The sequence below is a fragment of the Oryx dammah genome, unplaced genomic scaffold, assembly GCF_014754425.2.
Source record: "Oryx dammah isolate SB20612 unplaced genomic scaffold, SCBI_Odam_1.1 HiC_scaffold_40, whole genome shotgun sequence".
Lineage (NCBI taxonomy): Eukaryota > Metazoa > Chordata > Mammalia > Artiodactyla > Bovidae > Oryx > Oryx dammah.
This window is the reverse complement of record NW_024070224.1, coordinates 177854-203274: the sequence shown is the minus strand read 5'-3', so window position 1 is coordinate 203274 and position 25421 is coordinate 177854. Positions and strand designations below refer to the sequence as shown.

At 40.4% G+C, this 25421-nt stretch overlaps 1 protein-coding gene across 2 annotated transcripts in view; it reads left to right on the top strand.

Annotated features, from left to right (window-relative positions):
- The first annotated feature begins 2586 nt into the window (after window positions 1-2586).
- Window positions 2587-25421, top strand: part of LOC120859167 (eukaryotic translation initiation factor 2 subunit 3, Y-linked-like) — a 39126-nt gene continuing 16291 nt past the window's right edge. Inside the window, exons 1-10 of one of the 2 annotated variants that reach the window (XM_040235371.1) lie at window positions 2587-2695; window positions 3337-3400; window positions 4713-4840; window positions 4932-5053; window positions 11209-11303; window positions 12887-13045; window positions 13947-14081; window positions 15719-15813; window positions 16032-16176; window positions 18511-18680. In XM_040235371.1, coding sequence (XP_040091305.1) covers window positions 2624-2695; window positions 3337-3400; window positions 4713-4840; window positions 4932-5053; window positions 11209-11303; window positions 12887-13045; window positions 13947-14081; window positions 15719-15813; window positions 16032-16176; window positions 18511-18680 — 1185 coding nt within the window. In that variant the 5' untranslated portion in view covers window positions 2587-2623. The remainder of the gene's footprint in view (window positions 2696-3336; window positions 3401-4712; window positions 4841-4931; window positions 5054-11208; window positions 11304-12886; window positions 13046-13946; window positions 14082-15718; window positions 15814-16031; window positions 16177-18510; window positions 18681-25421) is intronic. The other variant, XM_040235372.1, reaches the window with a different exon arrangement.

Genomic DNA, 25421 nt, shown 5'->3' with positions numbered 1-25421 from the left:
ATCAAGATAAAAACACACCAGTAGCAATCATGCAATGGGTTACAGCATGATTTGTGACATTAACTCTTAAACTTTAGATTTTACCACAGAGTCCCTCAACTCTGTTACTTGTTTGAGCTTTTCACCCAGGTAATGTAAAACCACTGTGAGTGCTCAGATCACAGAGAGGACAGATCTTATATGTGTCCCCAGCAGAGAAACTTTTTAATTAAAACTAGTGACCTTCCCTTTTAGGTATAGTAGCTAATTAAAGATACTTGTATCCACCATTCCTGAATCTGAGAAAACCAGGAGTATCCCTTCTTTTGTGGTGAAAACGCTGAGATATCTTCACTTTTTCAATAAGTTGTTTTAAAGTAAACAATGGAAAATCACAGGCTATTTTCCCACCAAAATACCCACTCCAACCCCTACTCAAGTCAGCTGAGGTAAGTCTTCTGAGTCTTTTAGCTGGGTCAAATTACCCATATTTAAACTGAGCAAACAGAGAAGGCAATGGCACCCCACTCCAGTACTCTTCCCTGGAAAATCCCATGGATGGAGGAGCCTGGTAGGCTGCAGTCCATGGGGTTGCTGAGGGTCGGACACGACTGAGCAACTTCACTTTCACTTTTCATGCATTGGAGAAGGAAATGGCAACCCACTCCAGGGTTCTTGCCTGGAGAATCCCAGGGACAGGGGAGCCTGGTGGGCTGCTGTCTATGGGGTCGCAGAGAGTCAGACACGACTAAAGCGACTTAGCAGTAAACGGAGCAAAAATCTTCCCAGTGTCTTTCAAATGAACTAGTCAAAGTATCAAGTTTAAAAAGGTTTCAAGGGTAACCAACACATCCAAGGAGTTCTACATCACTGGATTTTCCAAAAATGGCATATCTGAGTACCAGAAGAGAAGGACCCTAATTCATTTGGACTCTCCAAGGGGCTGGACAGCACAAGTGGCCTCTGCTGGTACTAAGGATCCAGATCCAGAGTTCAGCAAAGAAAAAAAATCTGCTCTGTGTGCCACTGTCGGTGGCTACTACTGTCACAACTGAACAAAAAGGGGAAAAAAAGGCACAACCTAAAAGCTGAGAACGTTTTATTTGGCTAACTTACTGAGGACTATGAGAAGGGCATGGTAACCCACTCCAGTATTTTTGCCTGGAGCCTTCCTACGGATAGAAGAGCCTGGTGAGGTATGGGCCATAGGCATCATAGTCAATCAGACATGACTAAAGCAACTAAACACAGCAGCACTTATGATTATAACCCAGGAGATATTATTAGCTCTGAGGAATTGTTACAGAGAGGGAAAGGAAGAGCAAGGTATACAGAACGCTTTGCCCCGCCGCCCCCCCCCCCCCAAAAAAAAAGCCAACCAAACAAACCAGAGATAGTCACAACATCAATTTCTAACCAAAGAAATACACCCTTCTGAATTAAGGAATATAGAGCTTTTCTTTGAAAGGGAAAATAAAGTTTGAACTCATTAAAATCATTCCCAGATTGTGCATCTTAACCATTTTGGGCCGACTTCCTATTTCTCTCCACCCCATCTCAAACCGCATCAGGGCACATATTTGCAGGTGAATGCAGATGGTGATGACTTGATTCCCTTAGCAGTCTTTGTTTACTGAAATACCTGGTAAAATCTCTCGTCTAGATTTTCTCCAAACAAGTATATTTCCCTTTATCTGTTTTCTAAAAACTCTGAGAACCCTAAAGGTACCGCAAAAACGCTATTGCCACATCCGGACACCTGAGCCCTCCATCTAAGTTTCCCCAGAAGGCGCTTTTCCCTTCTTCCCTACAAGTGAAAGTCTCTCAGTCCCGTCAGATTCTTTGCGACTCTATGGACTATTGTCTATGTACTTCTCTAGGCCAGAATACTGGAATTGGGTAGCCTTTTAACTTCTCCAGATTTTCCAAACCCAGGGCTCAAACCCAGGTCTCCCGCATTGCGGGCGGATTTTTTACCAGCTGAGCCACAAGGGAAACCCAAGAATACTGGAGTGGGTAGCCTATCCCTTCTCCATAGGATATTCGCGACTCAGGAATCGAAGCCGGGTCTCCTGCACTGCACGCGTATTCTTTAACAAGCTATTAAGGAAGCCTTCACTCTCCCACTCCGCAATCCCCCAAAAGGAACTTGCTGAGCCTGAGTGTGGCTTACTACAAGCCGTCCTTTCGGGGAAGACAGGCCCAGACCACAGGCAACCTCACCATAATAAATTGTGGAAACTGCAACCAAAAAATACAGGTAGCATGTCCCTGGAAACCCTTACAAGCGATCAGCTAGGGAAACGGAAACAGTTACTGCCGACCCATCCCTAGGCGGGGTTGCGTCATCCTACCAAGCGTCCTTTTGTGGGGCTGCCCTTAGCGTTGCCTGCACAAATGTCCATTAGGTCGCCAATGAATAGGCCCCTAAATCTTTGGCTTGTTTATTAGAGTCAGGCTTTCTGCAAGTAATACGTAAAGCCAGGAGAAATAAGGCCATTTAGTGACCTCTCTGGTACACAACCATTCTCCTCTCCCAGGCGCGAGACGTAGTCGCTCTCCCGCCTGCGCAGCCCCGCCGGCACAAGGGGGCCTACGAACGGTCAGGAAGCTTAGCGGACGGTTTCGTTGCTCGCTCGGCAAAATGGCGCTGGGTGAGGAGTCGTGTGTGACCCTGGGTCAGCCACATCTTTCTCGCCAGGATCTCTCCACACTGGTAAGGTTTTCTTTTAGGCTGATTGGAATGAGTTCAGGAGTGGGTATGACCTGCCTTTGGGAAGCGTTGAATCCCGGTAGTACCGGGCTGCCGACAGCCTGAGTTAACTCCCGAAACTTGGACCCGGGCGTTCTTTGAAGCGTTTATCCAGGTGTGCGAGTTGAGCCTGGCGGTGTGAAATCATGGAGCTTCGAAACGCGAATATTTGGGCAGGAAAGTCAAGATATTAAGTGCCATTAAGGTCTTTTCCTCTGAAGATCCGGGAAAGACTGTTAATACCTTCAGTTCTGGAAGGAGTTTTTACGCTGTCGTTAGTGTTAATTTTCTTGAAATTTGAGGACCTGCTCTTCCAAATCTTCTAGAGTTAGTGGAAATATAGGTTCTTTTGTAAATGTAAAGGGCTTTTAGGACTTGACTTTTGTTGTTGAGTCGCTCAGTCCTATCTCACTCTGCGATCCCATGGACTGCAGCACGCCAGGCATCCCTGTTCTGACTGGGAATCAAGACTGCCTTTGCAAGAAAGGTGCTTTTGATAAACAGTGGAGCGCTGAATAGATAATGGTAAACTGTAGATACAAAACGAGATATAAACTACGGTTTGTCTTTTGTGAGGTAGTTTAAACTAAAATGCTTAATTGCAGGATGTTACCAGGTTGACACCACTCTCTCATGAAGTTATCAGCAGACAAGCCACAATTAATATAGGTAAGAATACGTTGTTGTGTACACTGCTGTCCTTCTTGAGGATTGATTGCTCTCCGATGACTTTTAAACTCTTGTTCAATTAATTGAACTCTAGGAAGACTCAGATATATAATGGATAGATTTTAGACATTATGAGCAAAGTACCTGCTTGATTTCTTGGGAAACAGTACTCTTCACTTGGATGCAGGGAAAGACATAGGTGTATGAAGAGAGTACGGTGTATGCATGTATAGCAGAATGTTAAAGAAGAGGTGAAAATTCCTTTTGTAGAGAATATTTTAAGAACAGATTTCTTAACAGAATTTGAAATGTCTTATTTAGTATCTAATCTTTTAGAATAGTGTTTTACTTCTTTTCTTAATTGACACATAATTTGGGAGAAGTTGATTGAGTGTAGATATTTTAGCGTCTGTTAGCAGTAAAGCCTAATAAGACTTACACCTTAGAGTGGTGAAAAATTGTAAGACATTATACTGCTTGCTGCTGCTGTTTTAGTTGCTAAGTGTGTGGACTCTTGTGACCCCGTGGACTTGTTGCTTGCTAATCTTCTCTGCCTTGGGATTCTGTAGGCAAGAATGTTGGAGGGGGTTGCCATTCCCTTCTCCAGGGAGTCTTCCTACGTCAGGGATTGGACCCCCCCATCTCTTGGGTTGCAGGCAGATTCTTTATTGCTGAGCCACTTGGGATGCTCACTCTGAACATTTAGTTGTTTACTGTAATCAAATTGGAGTTGTTTACTTGTTTTCATGGATTCATGCATGTTTAGGCTTCACTGTGGCTCAGCTGGTAAAGAATCCACCTGCAATGTGGAAGACCTGGGTTTGATCTCTGGATTGGGAAGATGCATAGAAGGAAAAGGCTACCCACTGCAGTATTCTGGCCTGGAGAATTCCATAGACTGTATAGTCTATGGGGTTGCAAAGAGTTGGATGCCACTGAGCAACTTTCACTTCACTTCATGCATGTTTACCTCAATCAAAATACTGGAAACTTTATTAATATACAAAATTTTGTGTTTTTAGATGAATGTTTATTTCAGGTGAACTCCTTTTTTCAGATTGATAACAAGTTGAATAATATGATTTAAAAATATGATTTTTAAATAAAATTTTCAGTTACATGGAGAGTTACATTTGGTCATGTTTGAGAAAAAATTTTGTGTTGAAAGAATATATGGAGGGCATAAATGAAATCTCTGTTGGTTGTAGTTTGAAATATTTATAGTGAATTAGGCCTTTTGTTTTTCTAACTTTACTGAAATACTTGGGTATAATAGTATGCATATAAATTAAGTGTTTTTTGGCCTTTGTAGGTACAATTGGTCACGTTGCTCATGGAAAATCTACTGTGGTGAAAGCTATTTCTGGAGTTCACACTGTCAGATTCAAAAATGAACTAGAAAGAAATATTACAATCAAGCTTGGGTATGCTAATGCCAAGGTACATAGTATGTTGTGGAAGGAGAAACGATTTTACTTGGATGTCAAATATGCAGTTGAGAATTTAAATTTATTTTCATTAAAATTTTTAGATTTACAAACTTGATGATGCAAATTGTCCTCGGCCAGAATGTTACAGATCTTGTGGGAGTAGTACACCTGATGAGTTTCCTACAGACATTCCAGGGACCAAAGGGAACTTCAAACTAGTCAGGTGATTACTTTATGTTAAATACACATTTTTTCCTTTGTGCTTATTGAATTATTTAATTGAAAAGTTAGTGATTCAAATCTAAGCTTGATGCAGATGGATTTTTGCCAAAACATTTTCTAATAAAATTTAGAGCTTATACTTGTTGCTGATAACCTTTTTAAGGATTCTGTTTAAATATAAGGTAAAATGTGTTTTTATGGGTTCTCTAAAGAAATACAAGCATAAGGGTCCTTCTGTTCAGTCTTCCAATATTGTTACATATTTGTCTTAGTTTTGCCTGTAGGTATCCATTTTTGGAATGTTGCATCTCTTGATTCCTCAGAACACTGACATGTCATCTAACATATGTAGGTGTTAGGAATACCCAAAGAAAATTTACATCATAAGGATATTAATATTCAATTTTTGAGAATGGTAATAATTCTAAAAGCATAGTAATTTTTCTTCTTAAGTGCTGAGTTCCTTGCATTAGGCTGGCAAGTTCACTCAGTCTTCCAAGACAGTGGAGATCCTTCTGTAAATTCCTTTTTTGAGTGAAAATTTCCATTCTGATAATGCAGTTGTAGTTTGTTTAATGTATATTATTGCTTGTTTAAATAGTTTATCTCACATTATATGGTTACGGTTATACTCTGAAAACATCAGAAATCTCTTAAGCTTCTATAATAAAAGTTTTAAAAGCTAAAATTATTTTTAAAATCTACATTTTTAATACATGGTTTAAATTTTTTTGGTCATTTTATACCTAAAATTATTAATAATTGCAAATGTAATATTTGATTTTCCAACTGCTCTGCTCCAAATGTTTTCATTTTTAACTTTGAAGTAATTGTAGAATAACCGAAAGTTGGCAAGCCTTAATTGATTTTGCCCCAGTAGTCATAAAGTATTAGTCACTCAGTTGTGTCCGACTCTTTGAGACCCCAGGGACTCTAGCTGGCCAGGCCCCTCTGTCCATGGGATTCTCCAGGCAAGAATAGTGGAGTGGGTTGCCATTTCCTTCTCCAGTATTCACAGTACTACTACAGAGTTCAGTGTAATACCATAACAAGGCACTCTCTGTTGATGTACATATATACATCTACTTTATGATATGTGTGTTCCTGGATAACAGAAACATTATTTCACCACAAAGATTCATCCATTATCCCCCACTGTTCTTAATCCTTGGCAAATACTAAATACTAGTCTATTATCTGAGTTTTTAAATTTCAGAAATGTTGTGTACGTTGAACATAGTATCTGCTGCGGCTACTGGTGCTAAGTCGCTTCAGTTATGTCTGACTCTGTGTGACCCCATAGACGGTAGCCCACCAGACTTATCCGTCCCTGGGATTCTCCAGGCAAGAACACTGGAGTGGGGTGCCATTTCCTTCTCCAGTACATGCTTGCATGCTAAGTTGCTTCAGTTGTTTCTGACTATATGCGACCCTATGGACAGCAGCCCACCAGAACACAGTATATTGCCTTTGAAATTGACTTTTCCACTCATTACAGTATTTAGAGATCCGTCAGGGCTTTTGAGCTTACTAGTAGTTCATTCTTTTGTTTTTTTTTTTTATTTGGTAGACTTTATTTTTTTAGAGAAGCTTTATATTTAAAGGTTCAAATGAGTACTGTGTAGAAGGTACAGATTTCTCTTATAGCTTGCAAGCAGAGCCCCCCTCATTTTCAGATGAATGTGTTTTGACACAGCATTATCCAATATCCATGATTTACATTAGTGTTCACTCTTGTTTTATGTTTTACAAATCAGCAGAAATTTATAATGATGTATTTGTCCTGTTACTGTGTGTTCGTCCTTATACTGTGTTACAGAGTGGTTTTATTGCCGTAAAATCCTCTGTATCCTGCATATTCATCTTTCCCGCCTCTGTAACCCCTGGCAACTACTGATATTTGTTTCTCTGTGATGTGAAATTTGTTGAGTCCTGTCTGACTCTTCACAACCCCATGGACTATACAGTCTGGAATTCCTCAGGCCACAATACTGGAGTGGGTAGCCTTTCTCTTCTCCAGGTTTATTTATCTAGTTTTGCCTTTTCTAGAATAGTAAATAGTTGCTATTTTACCCTTTTTCTATTGACCTCTTTTACTTAATGATATACAAAAAGCCTCTTGATGAAAGTGAAAGAGGAGAGTGAAAAAGTTGGCTTAAAGCTCAACATTCAGAAAACAAAGATCATGGCATCTGGTCCCATCAGTTGATGGGAAATAGACGGGGAAACAGTGTCAGAGTTTATTTTTGGGGGCTCCAGAATCACTACAGATGGTGATTGCAGCCATGAAATTAAAAGATGCTTACTCCTTGGAAGGAAAGTTATGATCAACATAGATAGCATATTGAAAAGCAGAGACATTGCCATCAAAGGTCCATCTAGTTAAGGCTATGGTTTTTCCAGTGGTCATGTATGGATGTGAGAGTTGTACTGTGAAGAAAGCTGAGTGCCAAAGAATTGATGCTTTTGAACTGTGGTGTTGGAGAAGACTCTTGAGAGTCCCATGGACTGCAAAGAGATCCAGCCAGGCCATTCTGGAGATCAGTCCTGGGTGATACTGAAGGAATGATGTTGAAGCTGAAACTCCAACACTTTGGCCACCTCATGCGAAGAGTTGACTTATTGGAAAAGACTGATGGTGGGAGGGTTTGGGGACAGGAGGAAAAGGGGACGACAGAGGATGAGATGGCTGGATGGCTTCACTCACTTGATGGACATGAGTTTAACTCCAGGAATTTGTGATGGACAGGGAGGCCTGGCGTGCTGCAGTTCATGGGGTCGCAGAGAGTCAGACGTGACTGAGAGACTGAACTGAATGTTTTTCATCACTTTGTAATTGGTAACTTGCTTAATGGCATTGAATAATTTGTTCTCTGGGTGTATCTGAGCATACGTATATATCTATTTACTCACGAAAGGATAATTGATTGCTTTTAAGATTTGGCAGTTATGAATAAAGCTGTTATAAATATGCACATTTTTTGTGTATGTAGACACAAATAAATTTTCAGTTGATTTGAGTAAATAATTGTATTTGCTGGACCAAGTGGCAAAATGATATTTGCTTTTGTGAGAAAACACCAATCTTTTTAAATTTTGGTTTTTGTTGGGTCTTTGTTGCTGCATGGCTTTTCTCTACTTGTGGTAAGCAGGGCCACTGTTTATTTTGGTGCTTAGGCTTCTTATTGGGGTGTCTTTTATGGAGCATATACTTCAGTCGTTGTGGTTTGTGTAGTTGTGGTTCCCAGACTCTGGAGCATAGTAGTTGTAGTGCCTATGCTTAGTTGCTCTGTGGCATGTACTGTCTTCCTGGGCCCGGATCAAAACCACTTCTCCTGAATTTGCAGGTTAATTCTTTACTACTGAGTCACCAGGGAAGCCTTGCATATAAGCTTTAGAATCAGTTTGCTGATATGCATAAAATGGCTTGCTGGGATTTTCATTCAGATTGGATCATATCTTTAGATTAGTTTGAAAAGAACTACCATCTTGATGGTATTGTTTTCCTATTCATTGCATGGGATCTCTGTTTAATGTTTTGGCTTCATTCATCAGAATTTTGTAGTCTTCCTCATACAGATATTACACATATGTCTTAGATTTATACCTAAGCATTTTTATTTTGGGGGGTGACAATGTAAATGATTTGTGTTTTTAATTTCACATTCTACTTGTTCCTTGCAGCCATTTAGGAAAGTGATTGAGTTGTATAAGTTAACCTTGAATCTATAATCTTATATTAATCACTTGTTACCTTTGGTGTTTTTTTTGGTTGTCTTGAACAGTTTTTCTGCATAGGTAGTCATGTTATCTACAAAGACAATTTTATATCTACATTTCTAATCTGTATACCTTTTATTTCATTTTCATATTTTTATTATATAAGCTGGGACTCCATTATTGTGTTCAAAAGCATGGAGAGAAAGAGACTTTTTTGCTTTTTCCTTATCTTAGTAAAGAGCATTGAATTTCTTAACCATCAAGTATGACATTAGCTGTAGGGTTTTTGTAGCTACTTTTTATTACGTGAGATTGCCATCTATTCCTAGTTTGGTAAGGGTTTACAAATGAGTTTATGCTTTTTGTGCATTTCTTGATAGTATTATGTGATTTTCCTTTAACCTGTTGATGTGCTGGAAGGCATTAATGAATTATCAGGTATTGAATCAGCCTTGCATACCTTAGTTAAATCCCACATGGTAATATTGTTGGATTAGATTTGCTAATATTTTGTTGAAGATTCTTATGTGTATGTTCATGAGAAATTTTACTGTAGTTTTCCTTCCTTGCAGTGTCTTTGTTTGGTTTAGGTGTAGAGTAATGTGTGCCTTATAAAATGAGGAAGTATTTCATTTGCTGTTAATCTCCTTAAAGATCCAGCAGGGAATCAGTATAATATCTTAAATGTTTGGTAGAACTCAGTGAGCCCATTTAGGCCTGGTGCTTTCTGCTGGCAGAGGTTATTTGTTGATTGAATTTCTGTAATTAATATAAACCTAATCAGATTGTTCAAATTGCTGTATGGGCTTAATGCTAACCATGTCAAAATACCAGCACAGTTTTTTTGTTTGTTTGTTTGTATATATACTATTTTAAGAAAAGATAATATCAGGCATACAGATCAGAAAGAAATGTTGCTTCATAAGTATGGTTGCAGTATACAAGTTGATCATACAATAGCTCACTGTATTTCAGTGTACTAGCAATGAGCACTTACATACCCACTCCAATTTAAACTACTAAAGTCTCCAAAAGATGAAATACTTTAGATATAAAACACCATTGCTTTAGAAGATAGAAGAAATACTTTCTCATTCTATGAGGAAAACTTCACCTTTTATCAGAACCAGAAAGACATTACACAAAAGGAAAAGTAAGGGGAAACAATTCTTACGAGCATATAAGCTAAAATATGTGAAAATTACACAGCTCTGAAAGAAGTCAAGGAAATTATAAATATAATCTGCATGGATTGAAAGCCCAACCAATACACACAGGTTTAATGCAGCTTTTATCAAAATCCCAGCAAAGTTAGGAAACGGAGAATTAGACTCCCTCCACTATGTCCCAGCTGAGTTTTGGCAAATGTGTGGAAGGACTTCTTCAGAAAAGAATAGGGTATTCAACAAACAGGTGATGGAGCATCTGTTTAAAGGCAAAAAATAAGCCTAGTTTTAAATGTAATAGTTTGCATTCAAAATGTATATTTTCTTTGAACATTAGTGTGAGCTCATCTATTTTGAGTACATACTTGAAATACAGCCACATTTGAATATTAAACAGATCAGATAAAACTATAAGAATCCTTTAAGAGAAAATGTAGGCAAAAAAAGTTTAGAACTTGGGATTTACTCTGATCTTTCAAATATTATGGCATGTTGTATTCCATGGGAAAAAAAATAGGTAAGTTGCAGTACATCAGAATTAGAAGTAATTACCCTGCAAAAGATCTGTTGAAAGGGTCAGAAGACTTTTATTGACCCAGAGATAATATTTGCAGACAACATGTCCAGAAGTGACTAGAACAAATAAATCTCAACTCAGCAGTTGAAAACAGTTGATCAAAGTAGAATGTGTTAGTTGCTCAGTCATGTCCCGCTCTGTGACCCCATGGTCTGTCCATGGAATTCTCCAGGCAAGATAATGAAGTGGATTGGCATTCCCTTCTTCAGGGGATCTTTCCAACCTAGGGATCAAACCCACGTCTTCTGCATTGTAGTCAGGTTCTTTACCAGTAGAGCTACCAGAAGACAATAGTCTAAAGGTATGGAGATCATATTTGCAGGCAAATAAGCATATTTCCTATAATTCATGATTTGACTTTAAATCCAGAATATGCCTAGTTTGTTATTATTGTTAGTTTACTATTCCCATTTATGAATCTATAAAGTCAGTATCTTTTTCACCTTGGGACATATCTCAAGCTGATTAGAGCCTAATCTTTGGTTATATAGTTAATTTTATCTGTTTTGTAATAGGTCTTCAGTCATTTTAATTTCAAAGATGGTAGTGTCATTTCAGACTTTTGGAAGCATCATGGTATATAGCCACTCTGTAGCAGGATTAATTTCTTTCAGAATAATCTAGCAATTAGAAGTCTATGGATGTTCAAGTACTAGTTGATATTAAAGCTGGTTATTATTTCTTGATTATTAGACATGTTTCCTTTGTTGACTGTCCTGGACATGATATTTTGATGGCTACTATGCTGAATGGTGCAGCAGTGATGGATGCAGCTCTTCTGTTAATTGGTAAGTAACATTAGAATTGGTTTCACAAATAAGTGTGGAGTCCATTCAGCATGGAATATTTAAAGGGGAGGTAGAGTCTCTCATGTCCATAATTGAGAATAGGTAGATTATCCAAATTAGTATAGATGAGTGCTTGTTAGCTATCATGAAATAGTAAGGTAAGTTGTACTGGGGCTGTTACCTTGTGAGAATTTTAAGAGAAATGTGGTGGAAACTTTTTATTTTTAAGACAATGCCTTTTTCTTACTGTTGTTTTAGGCTTTTAAAATAGTAGTATGTTGGGGGCAAGGAAAAGGTATTTTAGAAATGGCTGTGAGCTATTCAGTACAGTATTGATGGAATGGGCTTTTTAAACATGCACAGTCATGTGAAATACTGAAGTCAAGGGCTGTGTGAATGTTTTCAGAACTGGAGTTGTGCTTTCTTTTGTGAGATCTTAAGGTGAATTTTAAGGGTCAGATGTACAGTTCAAGGGCATTGTCTTCACAGAAGACCACTTTTGTTTCTGATACCCAGGGTACAAATTCAGGGAGTTCTCTACATCATCTTTAAGTTTGATAACTTATTAGAGTTTTAAAAGAACTCAGTGAAAGGTGAGTTTTTGAATTAGGGAAAGGTGCAAAATTAAGTTCGGTGAAAGGAAGGGTATAAAGGGGCAGAGGCCAGCAAAGACAGTTTTTTATAAAAAGCATTAAGCTTCTGCCCAAAAAAGGTTTAGTCCTTGCATTTGGGCTTCTTGACTATAAGCCATGTCATTTCTGACAGAATTGTCCTTATTCAGGGCAGGAGTTGAGTACATCTAATATTAAGAGTAAGATTGCTACACCAGATACCCTTAAAGAGGGTGGCCATGCCAAAAAGAGCAACCATGTGATTTATGGTGGGAGACTCTGGAAATGAGAACTCCACTGATGTAAGACTGTGCTTTTCAGCAAGCCTGCAGAATAAGTATGGGACAAGGCAACTAAATATCACAGTTAAAGGGAAATGATTATTGGGATCCTGACAAAATATACTTTTTAATAATATATTGTCAGACCTTCATTTCTCATCAAGTGATCCTACATAACCTTCCCATCTGTCCTTGTGACTGGATAGCTGTGTTGAGAGGAAACAAACAGCCTCCAGGTTGGAAATCACTGTCTTTGTAAGCTGAGAGTTGTTGTTCCATTCCTTTTGTAGTATTCTCTTCATTAGATCTGCCCCACATTTAAAGGTAAGGATTTCACAAGGGTGTGAATGCCAGAGAGGGGCATCACTGAACATTTTTGTGGTTGTCTACATTTATGGTTGGTTGATTACAGTTCATAGACTGCACTATGCAACTTTTCTACTCTTAACTGTTTTGGAGGTACACTAGGCCAGAATATGCTGCAGACTACGTAGAACTAGATGGGTATATTTAATACCTACGTATAGCCTGAAGGAAATCAAATTAGTTGATTCCAAGTATTGTGTGTAGGGTCAGGAAGAGGAGTTAAAAGGTGAGGGGATCCAGGGCAGTCAAATGTTGGGTTTAAACTTGTGAACTAACTCTGATCACACATCTTTTTTTGTGTTTTAATTCTTCATACTCTCCTTAGCTGGTAATGAATCCTGTCCTCAGCCTCAGACGTCTGAACACCTGGCTGCCATAGAAATTATGAAACTAAAGCATATTTTGATTTTGCAAAATAAAATTGATTTGGTAAAAGAAAGCCAGGCTAAAGAACAGTATGAACAGATCCTTGCATTTGTACAAGGTAAGGTGCTGTAATAGTTAATAAGTATATGAATCAAGTTTTAAGGTAAACATGTAATCATCAAAAATGAATGTATAGTTTCTAATCCCTGTTTCTCTATATTACTAAATGCGTTTTAGCCAGTTTATAGAAGTAGTGAAATTTGAGTTGGTTGTTAGAGTTTGACTTTCATGTTAGATAGGAAAAAGCTAATAGTCTGTGAATATTACCAGTTTGGTTTCTTCCAGATGGCAGCACGTTACTTTTGTTTTATTTTAAAACGACTGTTGTTTAACTTAATCATCATGGCAGTGAAAATATGTAAGAGCTAATATTTGTGTGTCATCCTTGCATTGAAGTCATGCTAGTATTGTCTGTATAATTCTAATCTCAGTATATGTGTTTTCAGAATGAGGGCCAATTTTTTAAAATTGGGCAGTTTTTAAAATTCTTTCCCAGTAATAGTAAAATTTTATATCTATATATCTATATATATGTTAGTCTGTTTTCTGATTATTTACACTGTCTTCTTAAGAATCTCTTTGTAATACTGCAAGTGACAATCATTTCTTTAATCTGTAATGTTCTTCTCTTTAAAACATTTGGTTTTTATTTGGGGCAAGACATAATACATATTATTTTTTACATCTGACTTTTTTACCTGTTAGATGGTCTATCTTAATTAGCCAGATTGTGTGATAAAAGTTATACCTGTAAGTTCTCTATTTGGTCCATTCTGTTGACTCCTTTTTTAGCATTAGAAAAAAAAATATTGTGCTTTTCGAACAGGATGGTAGCTTTCCATATTTTGCTGACATCTGTTTATGATGTCTGGATATCTGCTTTTAGTTATCTTTAGTAATTTGTGGAGCAAATTTTGAAAAAGAGGTGAATTTTGATCTTTCCGAATTTTGTCATACAGGTACGGTAGCAGAAGGAGCTCCTATTATTCCAGTTTCTGCTCAACTAAAATATAATATTGAAGTTGTCTGTGAGTACATTGTTAAGAAAATTCCAGTACCTCTAAGAGACTTTACTTCAGAACCCCGACTTATTGGTAAGGACTTAAGCTGTTAGCCTTTAACTGTTGACTGAGTTTTTCTACATTGTAGACTTACTTTTAAGGGCACAGAGGTAATGATATATTAGAATGTTTGTGTGCTATTTTGAATTTTAACATAGGGAATGAGTTTATTATACCACAGGCAACATATATATATATATGTATATGTATATATATGAATCATATATATGTATTTATATGTGTGTATATATATGAGTCATATATATGTATTTATATATATATATACACACACACATATATAAGTCAACGGAGTGAATTTTAAAGTTTTATGTATTAGATAGATCGATTCTAAAATGCTAGATTGAAGAACAGAATCATGAATGGAATAGAAAAGTTAATTTTTATTAGGTAATCAGGATTAGAGTAATATACTGTTAGAGTAACAATAGTGTTCTTTTATATAGAGATACTGTTTTGAACAAGAACAGGAAAATAGAACCTCTGTACAAATTGTTTTAGCATACTGTTTATGAAGATTTTCATGTTCTTCTGCCTTAATTTTGTAGTACCAGTACTGATGATTACATTAAGGTTGTGTTTTTTGTAAACAAGTTTGCAGAAAACTTGAACCTTTCTGTACACTCCTCTGGGGATCCTGTATGTTTTATGGAGAGTGTTCTTTTGAGTGATTATGAAGCACACTCTCTGATAAGTGCCACTTTTTATAAGTTAATACAGTCTTAGAATTATTTTGTAGTTTTAAAAATAAGTTTTTGTCACATAAGTTCAAATATAAGGTATATGAGAGAAGAATTCAGTTCCACAGAACTGATACATGTGTATTTCCAAATGTCTTTTTGTTCATATCATTATATAAACCCAGGTGCGTGTTTAGTCATTTAATGAATGTAGGATTGTACTCTGGAAATGAATTCCATAGCTACTTCTTTTTTTAATTGTATGTGAGGATCACTGTAATAGTTTGGTAGGGCTGCCGTAATAAAACATCACATAATGGATTTACTTCTCACATATACATGGGCCAGACATTAAGGTCCTTCCAGATTTTCTTCCTCCAGAGGCCTCTCCTCTTTGACTTGCAGATGGCCAGATGGTGCTTTTTGTCACACAATTTTTTCTCTGTATATATGCATCCTTGCTACCTCTTTGTCCACATCCCCTGTTTTTGTAAGGACATGAGTCAGACTGGCTTACGGCCCACTCAGTGAGCTAATTTTACTTGAGTTACCTCTTTGAAGGCCTTGTCTTCAAATATAGATTCTGAGGTACTGGGTCAAAAGCTTAGGGCTTTAGCATGAATTGTGGGGAAGGAGGCCACACTTTATCTAGCCTAGAATAGTCAACCCTTCACTTAATTTTATCTGTATGAAGTATTGATTGTCTTTTCTTTTGTAATAGTTGTTTAATTCCATAGTATAAATAGAGCTTCAACATGTCACTTAATTGATTGACTTATTTTCACTTTTCCAATAGTTAAGACCATAATAAGATTTGGAATAATGATGTTTTCCACAAACTCAACTCTGAGGTATAGATCTTAGCTACTTCTGAACACACTCCACTCACAAAGTTAGCATGAGTAAGTGTCTGATTTAACTAACAGGATGAACTTTATGGTTTATTTCCTTTTTTCCTTTTCCCTTTCCCAGTTATTAGGTCCTTTGATGTCAACAAACCTGGCTGTGAAGTTAATGATCTTAAAGGTGGTGTGGCTGGTGGTAGTATTTTAAAAGGAGTGTTAAAGGTGAACTTGATTTTGAACTTTTCTTAACTAGAACATATTTTAAAGATGGTAAAAATAAAATTTCAAAATTAACTTTAAAACACATTGTCTTTAAATTATGCATATGTTATAAGCTAGGTAACTAAATAGTGGTTGTGTTTAGAGATGTACTAGTTAGGACTCTTAATATGTAAAGGTAATTATCTTGTCCCACATATTTTTATAATTCAATGTTTCAGGTGAATCAGGAAATAGAAGTCAGACCTGGCATTGTTTCCAAAGACACTGAAGGAAAACTCAAGTGTAAACCAATCTTTTCCAAAATTGTGTCACTTTTTGCAGAACACAATGATCTTCAGTATGCTGCTCCAGGTGGTCTTATTGGTAAGAATTTCGCTTAACATCTGCAGGCTTCTGATAGCACCTGTTCATGTCACTTTTTTGTGAAATACACTGTCTGTATCTCTAATTAGGTATTTTAAGTGAATATGAAGGAGTGGGATGCACAGGTATACACATAATTTAATTGTTCACTGTAGTATAAAACAATTTCATGTTTGTTAAAAGAAACTTGTAGGGAATTTTTTTGGTGGTGCAGTGGTTAGGACTCAGCCTGGAGAATCCCAGCGATGGGGGAGCCTGATAGGCTGCTGTCTGTGGGGTTGCACAGAGTCAGACACGACTGAAGCGACTTAGCAGCAGCAGCAGCAGGCCTTGATTAATCCCTCATTAAGAGACTAAAATGCCATAAGCCATGCTCTTTTTGTGGTGGCAGGAGTTTTATATGTAAAGAATACATTTTAATTGCTATTAGGAAACCACTCTAGAACACAGGGTGCTCTTTGATGGCCAAGAGGGGTGGAGTGTTGGTGGGAGACTCAAGAGGGAAAGCTTTACATATACATAAAGCTGATTCACATTGTACAACAGAAATCACTACAGCGCTAAGGCAGTTACACTGTAAAAACACAGAACACTAATTTATTGAATGTGGTATGCTTAGTCGCTCAGTTGTGTCCAAATGTTTGTGATTCCATGGACTTTAGCCCCCCAGGCTCCTTTGTCCTTGGGGATTCTCCAGGCAAGAATACTGGAGTGGGTTGTAATGCCCTCCTCGAGGGAATCTTCCCAACCCAGGAGTTGAATCCAGGTGTCCTGCATTGCAGGAGGATTATTTATCAGCTGAGCTACCAGGGAAGCCCAGTTTGTTCAGTTTATTGAAAACAATAAGTTAAATAACAAAGTTTAATGATTTAATATTAAATGTAATACATCCTTACTTAAACTGGTCAGATTCACATTGTTCACAGCATCTGGTCCCATCACTTCATGGCACATAGGTGGAGAAGCAATGGAAACAGTGACAGACTTTATTTTCTTGGGCTCCAAAATCACTGCAGATGCTGACTGCAGCCATGAAATTAAAAGAGGCTTGCTCCTTGGAAGAAAAGCTGTGACCAACTTAGACAGCATTTTAAAAAGCAGAGACAGCACTTGCTTAACAAAGGTTTGTATCTCTTGATTAAAGCGAAAGATGAAAGTGAAAAAGTTGGCTTAAAGCTCAAATTCAGAAAACTAAGATCATGGCAACCGGTCCTATCACTTCATGGCAAATAGATGGGGAAACAGTGGAAACAGTGTCAGACTTTATTTTTCTGGGCTCCAAAATCACTGCGGATGTTGACTGCAGCCATGAAATTAAAAGACGCTTGCTCCTTGGAAGGAAAGTTATGACCAACCTAGAAAGCATATTCAAAAGCAGAGATATTACTTTGCAACAAAGATCCATCTAGTCAAGGCTGTGGTTTTTCCAGTGGTCGTGTATGGATGTGAGAGTTGAACTGTAAAGGAAGCTGAGTGCTGAAGAATTGATGATTTTGAACTGTGGTATTGGAGGAGACTCTTGAGAATCCCTTGGGCTGCAAGGAGATCCAACCAGTCCATCCTAAAGGAGATCAGTCCTGGGTATTCTTTGGAAGGACAAATGTTGAAGCTGAAACCGCAATACTTTGGCTATGTGATGTGAAGAGCTGACTCATTAGAAAAGACCCTGGTGCTGGGAAGAATTGAAGGAAGAAAAGGAGGCGACAGAGGATGAGATTTTCTTGTTACTTTGTTGCATTAGTGTACAAACAGAATAGTATAATGAGAACCCTGTATACCTGCCAACCAGCATTAACAATTATGTATTATATTTCTGCAAAGTAATATCCCTGGTGGCTTACTGATAAAGAATACACCTGACAATGCAGGAGAGATGGGTTCAATCCCTGGGTCAGGAAGACCCTTTGTAAAGGAAATGACAACCCACTCCAGTATTCTTACTTGGGAAATCCCATGAACAGAGGATACTAGTGGCTGTATACAGTGTATGGAGTCAGAATCAAGACACAATTGAGTGACTGAACAACAACAATCATTATAAACTTTGTAATTCTCAGACTTAATTAAGACAGAATATCTTATTACATGACATTTATTTACCTTCATAGTTTAAATTTAAATTCTTTAATTTCTATAAACGCTTTTTTTTTCATTCTTTTATTTATGGATAAAGCAGGGATTTCAATTAGAAATGTATGGCATTTTGATTATGTAGTTGTTACATGTTATGAGTTAATTGGGTTAGAATGTGTAGATAGAAGTTGTACTGGTATGACTACCTTTGCAAATGTTTTAAGAAATAGCAAATTGGAATATGTATTTTTTATATCTTAGGAGTTGGAACAAAAATTGACCCCACTTTGTGCCGGGCTGACAGAATGGTGGGGCAGGTGCTTGGTGCAGTTGGAGCTTTACCAGAGATTTTCACAGAATTGGAAATATCCTATTTTCTACTTAGACGACTTCTTGGTGTACGAACAGAAGGAGACAAGAAAGCAGCAAAGGTAAGTGCTTTTTTTTTTTTTTTCCTTTTTCTTTTATTTTACTTTACAATTCTGTTTTGGTTTTGCCATACATTGACATGAATCCACCATGCGTGGTTTTTGTAATTCAGAAGCACAGATAAAGCATGATGTTTCAAGCAGTTTTGTTCATTTGTTACAGTGACAATATAATTACAAAAAAAGTATTTGGGAGTGAATAATTTGGAAGTTTCTGTGTACCAACGAGCCATAAACCAAGGCAGAATTTTGTTTTGTTATTTAATGGAAAAAAGTGTTTGTGCCCATATGTCTAATGTGCGTGCTCAGCCATGTCTGGCTCTTTGTGACCCAGTGGACTGCACCCCGCAAGGCTCCTCTGTCCATGAAATTTTCCAGGCAGAAAACATGTGACTTTTTATAAAAGAAGAGTCAGACTTTGTTGACAGAGATACAAGGTGTTTTGCCCAGAGTCTGAGTCCCCAAAACTGAGAGAATAAGACATCCACAGCAATGCAAAAGCATAAAGGGGTTTATTGCTAGCTCGAGCCAGAGCTCCTGTCACATCCAACACAGTGGAGTAGAACAAGAGCCCTGAGCCCAGATTTATAGCAGTATTTATAAGTTTAGAACAAAGACAGGGAGTTGGCAAGGGTTGATTGGCTGCAGGGGTTTCTTGGTATTTACTGATTGACCACTTATCATCCCTCTGATTGGCCAGAGTTATCATCTTTGTGAAGCCCCGGAAGCATGACTCAGGGATTATTTTTGGCCTAGTACACCTCTCTGAGTCTGTCATGGCTCTGGTGAGGTTGTAACATTGCCCCCTGTCTTTAGATTATATAGAGGAGTCTTCCTCTTTGTTCTGGGGTACAGTTTGATATTGTTGTCTAAGCACAAATAGTTGAACTGTATTAATACGCTCTTTTATAAACGTATGAGCCTGTTGAGTATGCATGGGCCAATGGTGAGTACTAGTAAAAGCACCATAAGAGGTCCCACCAGGGTGGAAATTAATGTTGTCCACCTTGGAGATTGTTGAAACCAAGATTTAAACCATCTCTGCTGGGCTTTTCGCTCTTTCGCTGGGCTAGTCCTTTTCTCACTTCTGCCGTAGACTGTTTTATTAGCTCGGTGTGGTCTGCGTAGAAACAACATTTTTTCCCAGGGCCGTGCAGAGCCCCCCTTGCTGCAGAAAAATTAGATCTAGCCTTCTTCGGTTTTGCAAGACCATCTCGGACAGGGAGGTCAGCGATTTTTGTAGGTGACTAATTGACTCTTGTAGGCGGGTAATGTCTTTATCTATGGCTGCCTGCAATGAAGTAAATCCCTGGCCTTGGAGGGACAAGGCTGCTATCCCAGTCTCTGCCCCAGCGATCCCAGGGATGAACATGGTCCCTATGGTGATGGCTGTAAGGAGGGGACCTCCCATACATAATTTTAAAAGGGATTAAGTTCAGCTTGTAGGGGGTATTAACGCACACGGAAGAGAGCAAAGGAAAGGAGAGTCACCCAGTCCCCGCCAGTCTCTATTACCAATTTTGCCAAAGTTTCTTTTAGAGTCCGATTCATCTTCTCAACCTGTCCTGAGCTCTGGGGATTGTATTCACAATGCAGCTTTTATTTGGTCCCCAGACCTAAGGCCAGTCTCTGTACAATTTGACTCATAAAGGCAGGCCCGTTATTAGAGCCAAGAGTCACCGGCAGCCCAAACCTAGGTATTTTTTTTTAGGATATTTTTAGCTATTATCGTTGCTGTTTCTCCCTTAGTAGGGCATGCTTCCACCCACCCAGAAAAAGTATTCACCAAAAGTAACAGATAACGGTACCCATACTTGGCTGTACCTCTGTAAAATCTATCTCCCAGGGTTGCCCTGGCCTCTCTCCCCAGTACCTCATTCCCATATGCTGTCCTTTTCCTGGCTTCATCATCTGGCATGCTTTGCAGGCCTGGACTATGTCTCGTACAGTCGTCTGTTGTTGGGGAAACCACAAATGTGCTGTCTGTAAGAGGGTTAGAGTCTTTTTTTTCCTAGATGGGTGGTCAGATGCAGGTGTGTACAGAGGTGTTGACCCAAGTTGGTTGGAAGTATCAAGTTGTCATCTTGGTCCCGATACCATCCGTCTTCGCCCTCCTGAGGGCTGGCATTTTTTTGAATCCAGTTGATGTCAGAAGAGGAATACTTGGGGGTTGGGGGCAAAGTTCCCATACCTGGGGGTGGTAGCCCCACAGTTAGTATAGGGGCTGTGCAGTCCCTGTCAGTCGCCTCATTAGCCGCCATATCAGCGGCTCGGTTGCCTCGAGCCTTGATGTCTCTTCCTTTTTGAGGTCAAGGGACATGTACTATTGACACTGCTCGAGGCTGTTGGATGGCTGGCTGCTAAGAGTCTGCGGATCTCAGGCAGGTTTTTAACTTCTTTTCCTTTGGCTGTCAAAAATCCCCGCTCTTTATATATTGGGCCCTGAATGTGTACGGTGCCGAATGCATACCGACTATCGGTATAAATAGTGACTCTTTTGTTTTTTGCCCTCTCCAGAACCTGTATTAAGGCTATTCTGCTTTTTTGGGCAGAGGTACCTGGGGGAAGGGCTTCAGCCCATATTCTTTCCAGAGTCATCAACTACTGCGGCTCCAGCCTTTCTCTGTCCATCTTTCATAAAACTGCTTCCATCTGTAAACCATATCAGCTCACTGTTATTTAAAGGCACATCTGTTAGGTCTTTTCGTATTGCCTTTGTCTCAGCCAGTATCTCACCGCAGTCGTGGAGGGGGCTGTCTTCTTCCAGGTTGGGTAAGAGAGTAGCCGGGTTCAGGAAGCAGGGCATCTGGAAGTGTATCCGTGGGGTGTCCAGCAGCAAAGCCTGATAATGGGTCAAACGGGTGTTAGAGATCCATTTACCTGGTGGCTGCTTCAGAATCTCTTCGATGGCATGGGGAGTGTAGACCAGGAGTCACTGTCTATAAGTCAGCTTGTCAGCACCATGGACCAGGAGGGCAGTAGTGGCAATGATTTGGAGGCAAGGAGGCCATCCCGCAGCCACCAGGTCCAGTCGTTTGGATAGGTAGGCCACTGGTCGCCTCCAAGGCCCCCACTGCTGTGTCAAGACTCCTTTTTCCATTTCCTGTTTTTTCATCTATGAACAATTAGAAGGGCTTGGACGGGTCAGGGAGAGCAAGGGCTGGGGCTTCCAGTAGAGCCTGTCTGAGTTCTTGAAAAGCCCGTTTCAGTGGCTCAGTCTAAGTCCAGTTTTTTTTTTTTTTACTTCCTTCATATAGTGGCCAGGCCTTTTTAGCAAATCCCAAGATCCATAGCCGGCAATACCCAATAGTCCCAAGAAATTTTCTCACTTGTTGAGGAGTTGCCGGCTCAGGGATCTGCAGTATATCCTCTTTCATGGCCTCCATCAGCCACCTCCATCCTTGTTTTATTTTATACCCTAGGTATTTGACTTCCTGCTTAGCAATTTGGGCCTTCTTTGCACTAGCCCGGTACCCCAAGGTCCCCAAAGTTTGAAGGAGGTTGCCTGTTGCTTCTAGGCATGTTTCCTCAGTGGTTGTGGCTAGCATAAGATCATCAACATGCTGCAGTAGAACAATGTTGGGGTGATCAACCCGGTACTCATGGAGGTCTTCACCCAGAGCCTCATTGAATAGCATTGGTGAATTCTTGAAGCCTTGCGGAAGTCGAGTCCAAGTTAGCTGTCCTGAGGTCTGGTTGCCTTCTTCTGTCCATTTGAATGCGAAGATCTTTTGGCTCAAGCAGGCCAAGGGTTAACTGAAAAAGGCATCTTTCAAGTCCAGGACAGTATACCAGACATAGTCTGGTGCGAGGCCACTCAAAAGGGTATACGGGTTAGGGACGGTTGGATGTATACCATTCCCCCGTTTGTTGACTTTACGAAGATCCTGCACAGGCCTGAAGTCCGTTCCCCCTGGCTTTCTCACAGGTAACAAGGGAGTAGTCCATGGAGATCGACACCTTTTAAGAATTTTTGCCTCCAGAAGCCGTTGTATATGTGGTACGATTCCTCGTTGGGCTTCTAGGCTCAAAAGGGTATTGTTTTACCCGGATAGGGGTGGTGTCCGATTTCAGTTTGACAATGATGGGAGGCCTCTTCTTGGCTAGTCTTACCCCCGCAGTTTCTGCCCAGGCTAGAGGGTATTTTTGGACCCAAGGTTGTACATTGGGGTCATTGGCCATGAGCAGCTTTGGCTGATACAGTCTGTATTCGTCCCTCAATGCCAGAAACAAAACTTGTATGGGATGTCCGGTCCCATCTAGAACTGATATCTCTCCATGGTCAAAGTGAATTTGGGCGTTGACTTTAGATAGTAAGTCTCTTCCCAACAAGGGTGCTGGGCATTCTGGTATCACAAGAAAAGAGTGGGTCACCTGCTGGGCCCCCAAGTTCACGTGACGTTTAGTAGTCCATCTGTATCGTTTAGTTCCGGTGGCCCCTTGTACCCAGCTGGTCTTTTTAGACATCGGTCCGTCTTTCTGGTTAAGGACCGAGTATCGAGCTCCTGTGTCCACCATGAAGCCAACCGGTTTCCCCTCCACATGCATAGTTATCCAGGACTCGGGGAGAGGTGCCAGGCCCTGACCCCTCTAATTACTATCCTCTCCTGCATATAGGATGTGGGCCCCGTGGAGGACGCGGAGGACACCTCCTGCTTGGTGGATCTCTCCCTTAGGTTTTTCTTAGCGCACTTATTTTTCCAGTGTCCTCTTTCTTTGCAAAACGCACACTGGTCCTTTTTAAGTTCTTGCCTTGCTGGCTTCCCTTTACCCTTTGAATGGACTTTACGTGTTTTCCGAGAATTAGCTCCCTGTTCTACCCCTGCAAAGAATATATGGGCTAATTCTTTCTGATTTCCTATGGTTTTTTTCGGCCCTGAATTTTCTTTCCTCTCGCCTAACGCGTTCCTGTCTTTTTTCTGGAGTCTCTCTATGATTAAAAACCCTCTCTGCTGCCCTCACCAGGTCTTGCAGGGATTGCTCTCCCAACCTCTCTATTTTTTTGTAGTTTCCTTCTGATATCTGGGGCTGCCTGATTTACGAATGCTAGCATGACTGCTGTGTGCGACTCATCAGCTTGTGGGTCCATGGGGGTTTACTGCCTAAAAGCTTCCATTAATCTCTCAAGGAAAGCTGCCGGGCTCTTATTTGACTCTTGTCTAACCAGATTTACTTCAGCCAAATTTGTTGGCCTCCTGGCGGCCGCTCGGAGGCCGGCCATGAGAGTCTGGTGGTACACTCTGAGACGCTCCCTACCTTAAGCGTACTCGAAGTCCCAGCAGGGCCACGTCAGGGGAAATCCCTCATCAATCAGGTTAGGCTGTGTACTGGGTCTCCCAGCACATTCTTCCGTGCTTCTGATAAGATCCATTCGCGTTCCTCTGTAGTAAAGAGCACTTGTAACAACCGTTGACAGTCATCCCAGGTGGGGTTATGAGTGAAAGGGATAGACTTTAAAAGGTCATTGAGGCCCTGAGTTTTTTCAGAGAATGAAGGGGTCTGAGTTTTCCAGTTGTAAAGATCACTGGTGGAAAAAGGCCAGTACTGGTATGTCCATTCTCCGTCTGCTCAGGCAGGCCCCACCCAAACTGGAAATGCCTGGACTGTGGAGGAGGGGGCTTCCGGGTTGTTTTCTTCTGCCATATTGGTGATGCCCCTGGTTTTTCCCCTAGTCCCTTGGGCGGGGCCTCCTTCCCGGGCTGGGGCCAAAGGCTCTGTGTCCCTTTGTATCCTTTCAGAAGAGACCTGAGGAACCTGCGGGGGTTGAATCCGCATAGGGGGGTGGGGAGAGTTTGGTCTCCAGGTCGAGTTAATTGGGGTACAGTGAGGATTCCTGGAATAACGGTTTTACTCGGTTGTTGCGCTCTTTGTCTTCTTTCTCTTTGGATGCTTCCACAACTAGTACCTGTGGGCGTAATGAAGCCAAGGACGGGGAAGAGGGAAGGGAAGTGAGGGGCTGAAAAACAAAACGTTTTAGCCAGGCTAGGGGGTTTTCCACCAGGTCCTGCCAGACCAGAATGTATGGAGTTTGGTCTGGGTGCCCCAAAGGGTAGGGGGCAAGCACCCTCTCTCTGACCGCTTGAATAGTAGGCAGGCTGAAGGTGCCCTCTTGTGGCCTGCTGACATCAAAAGCAGGCCACTCGGCAGAACAAAAAGTTTCTAACTTGCTTTCCTTCACCAGCAATGATAGATTCTGTGCTCTAGACTTAAAATCAGAGAAATTAGTCATAAGAGATAAAGGAGTAGAAGTTGTTTGTCCCATGATCACAGAAAAGTACACTGGGAGCCAAAAGAGCACACAAAGAGCAAAGATGGCAAGCAAAGATGGCACGGCAGTCACGCAAACACAACAGATAAACACAACAGATAAACGCCAAGTGGCCACCAACAACACAACACTGGGTCTTCTTGAATTTCCATTCAATCTTACCTGCAGGATGTTCACAGAGCCAGCTGCCTCCCCAGCTCGATGCTGGGCCTTGGCCTTATGCTGGACTTAATCCAGAAACCAGAGCCAGCTGCCTCCCCAGCATGATACCGGGCCTCGGCCTTATGCTGCACCTAATCCAGTAACTAGAGCCAGCCGCCTCCCCGGCACGATACTGGGCCTTGGCCTTATGCTGGACTTAATCCAGTAACCAGAGCCAGCTGCCTCCCTGGCACGATACCGGGCCTCGGCCTTATGCTGGACTTAATCAGAACTAACACCGGTGCTCAGATATCTCTCCTCCTAGTGAGGAAACC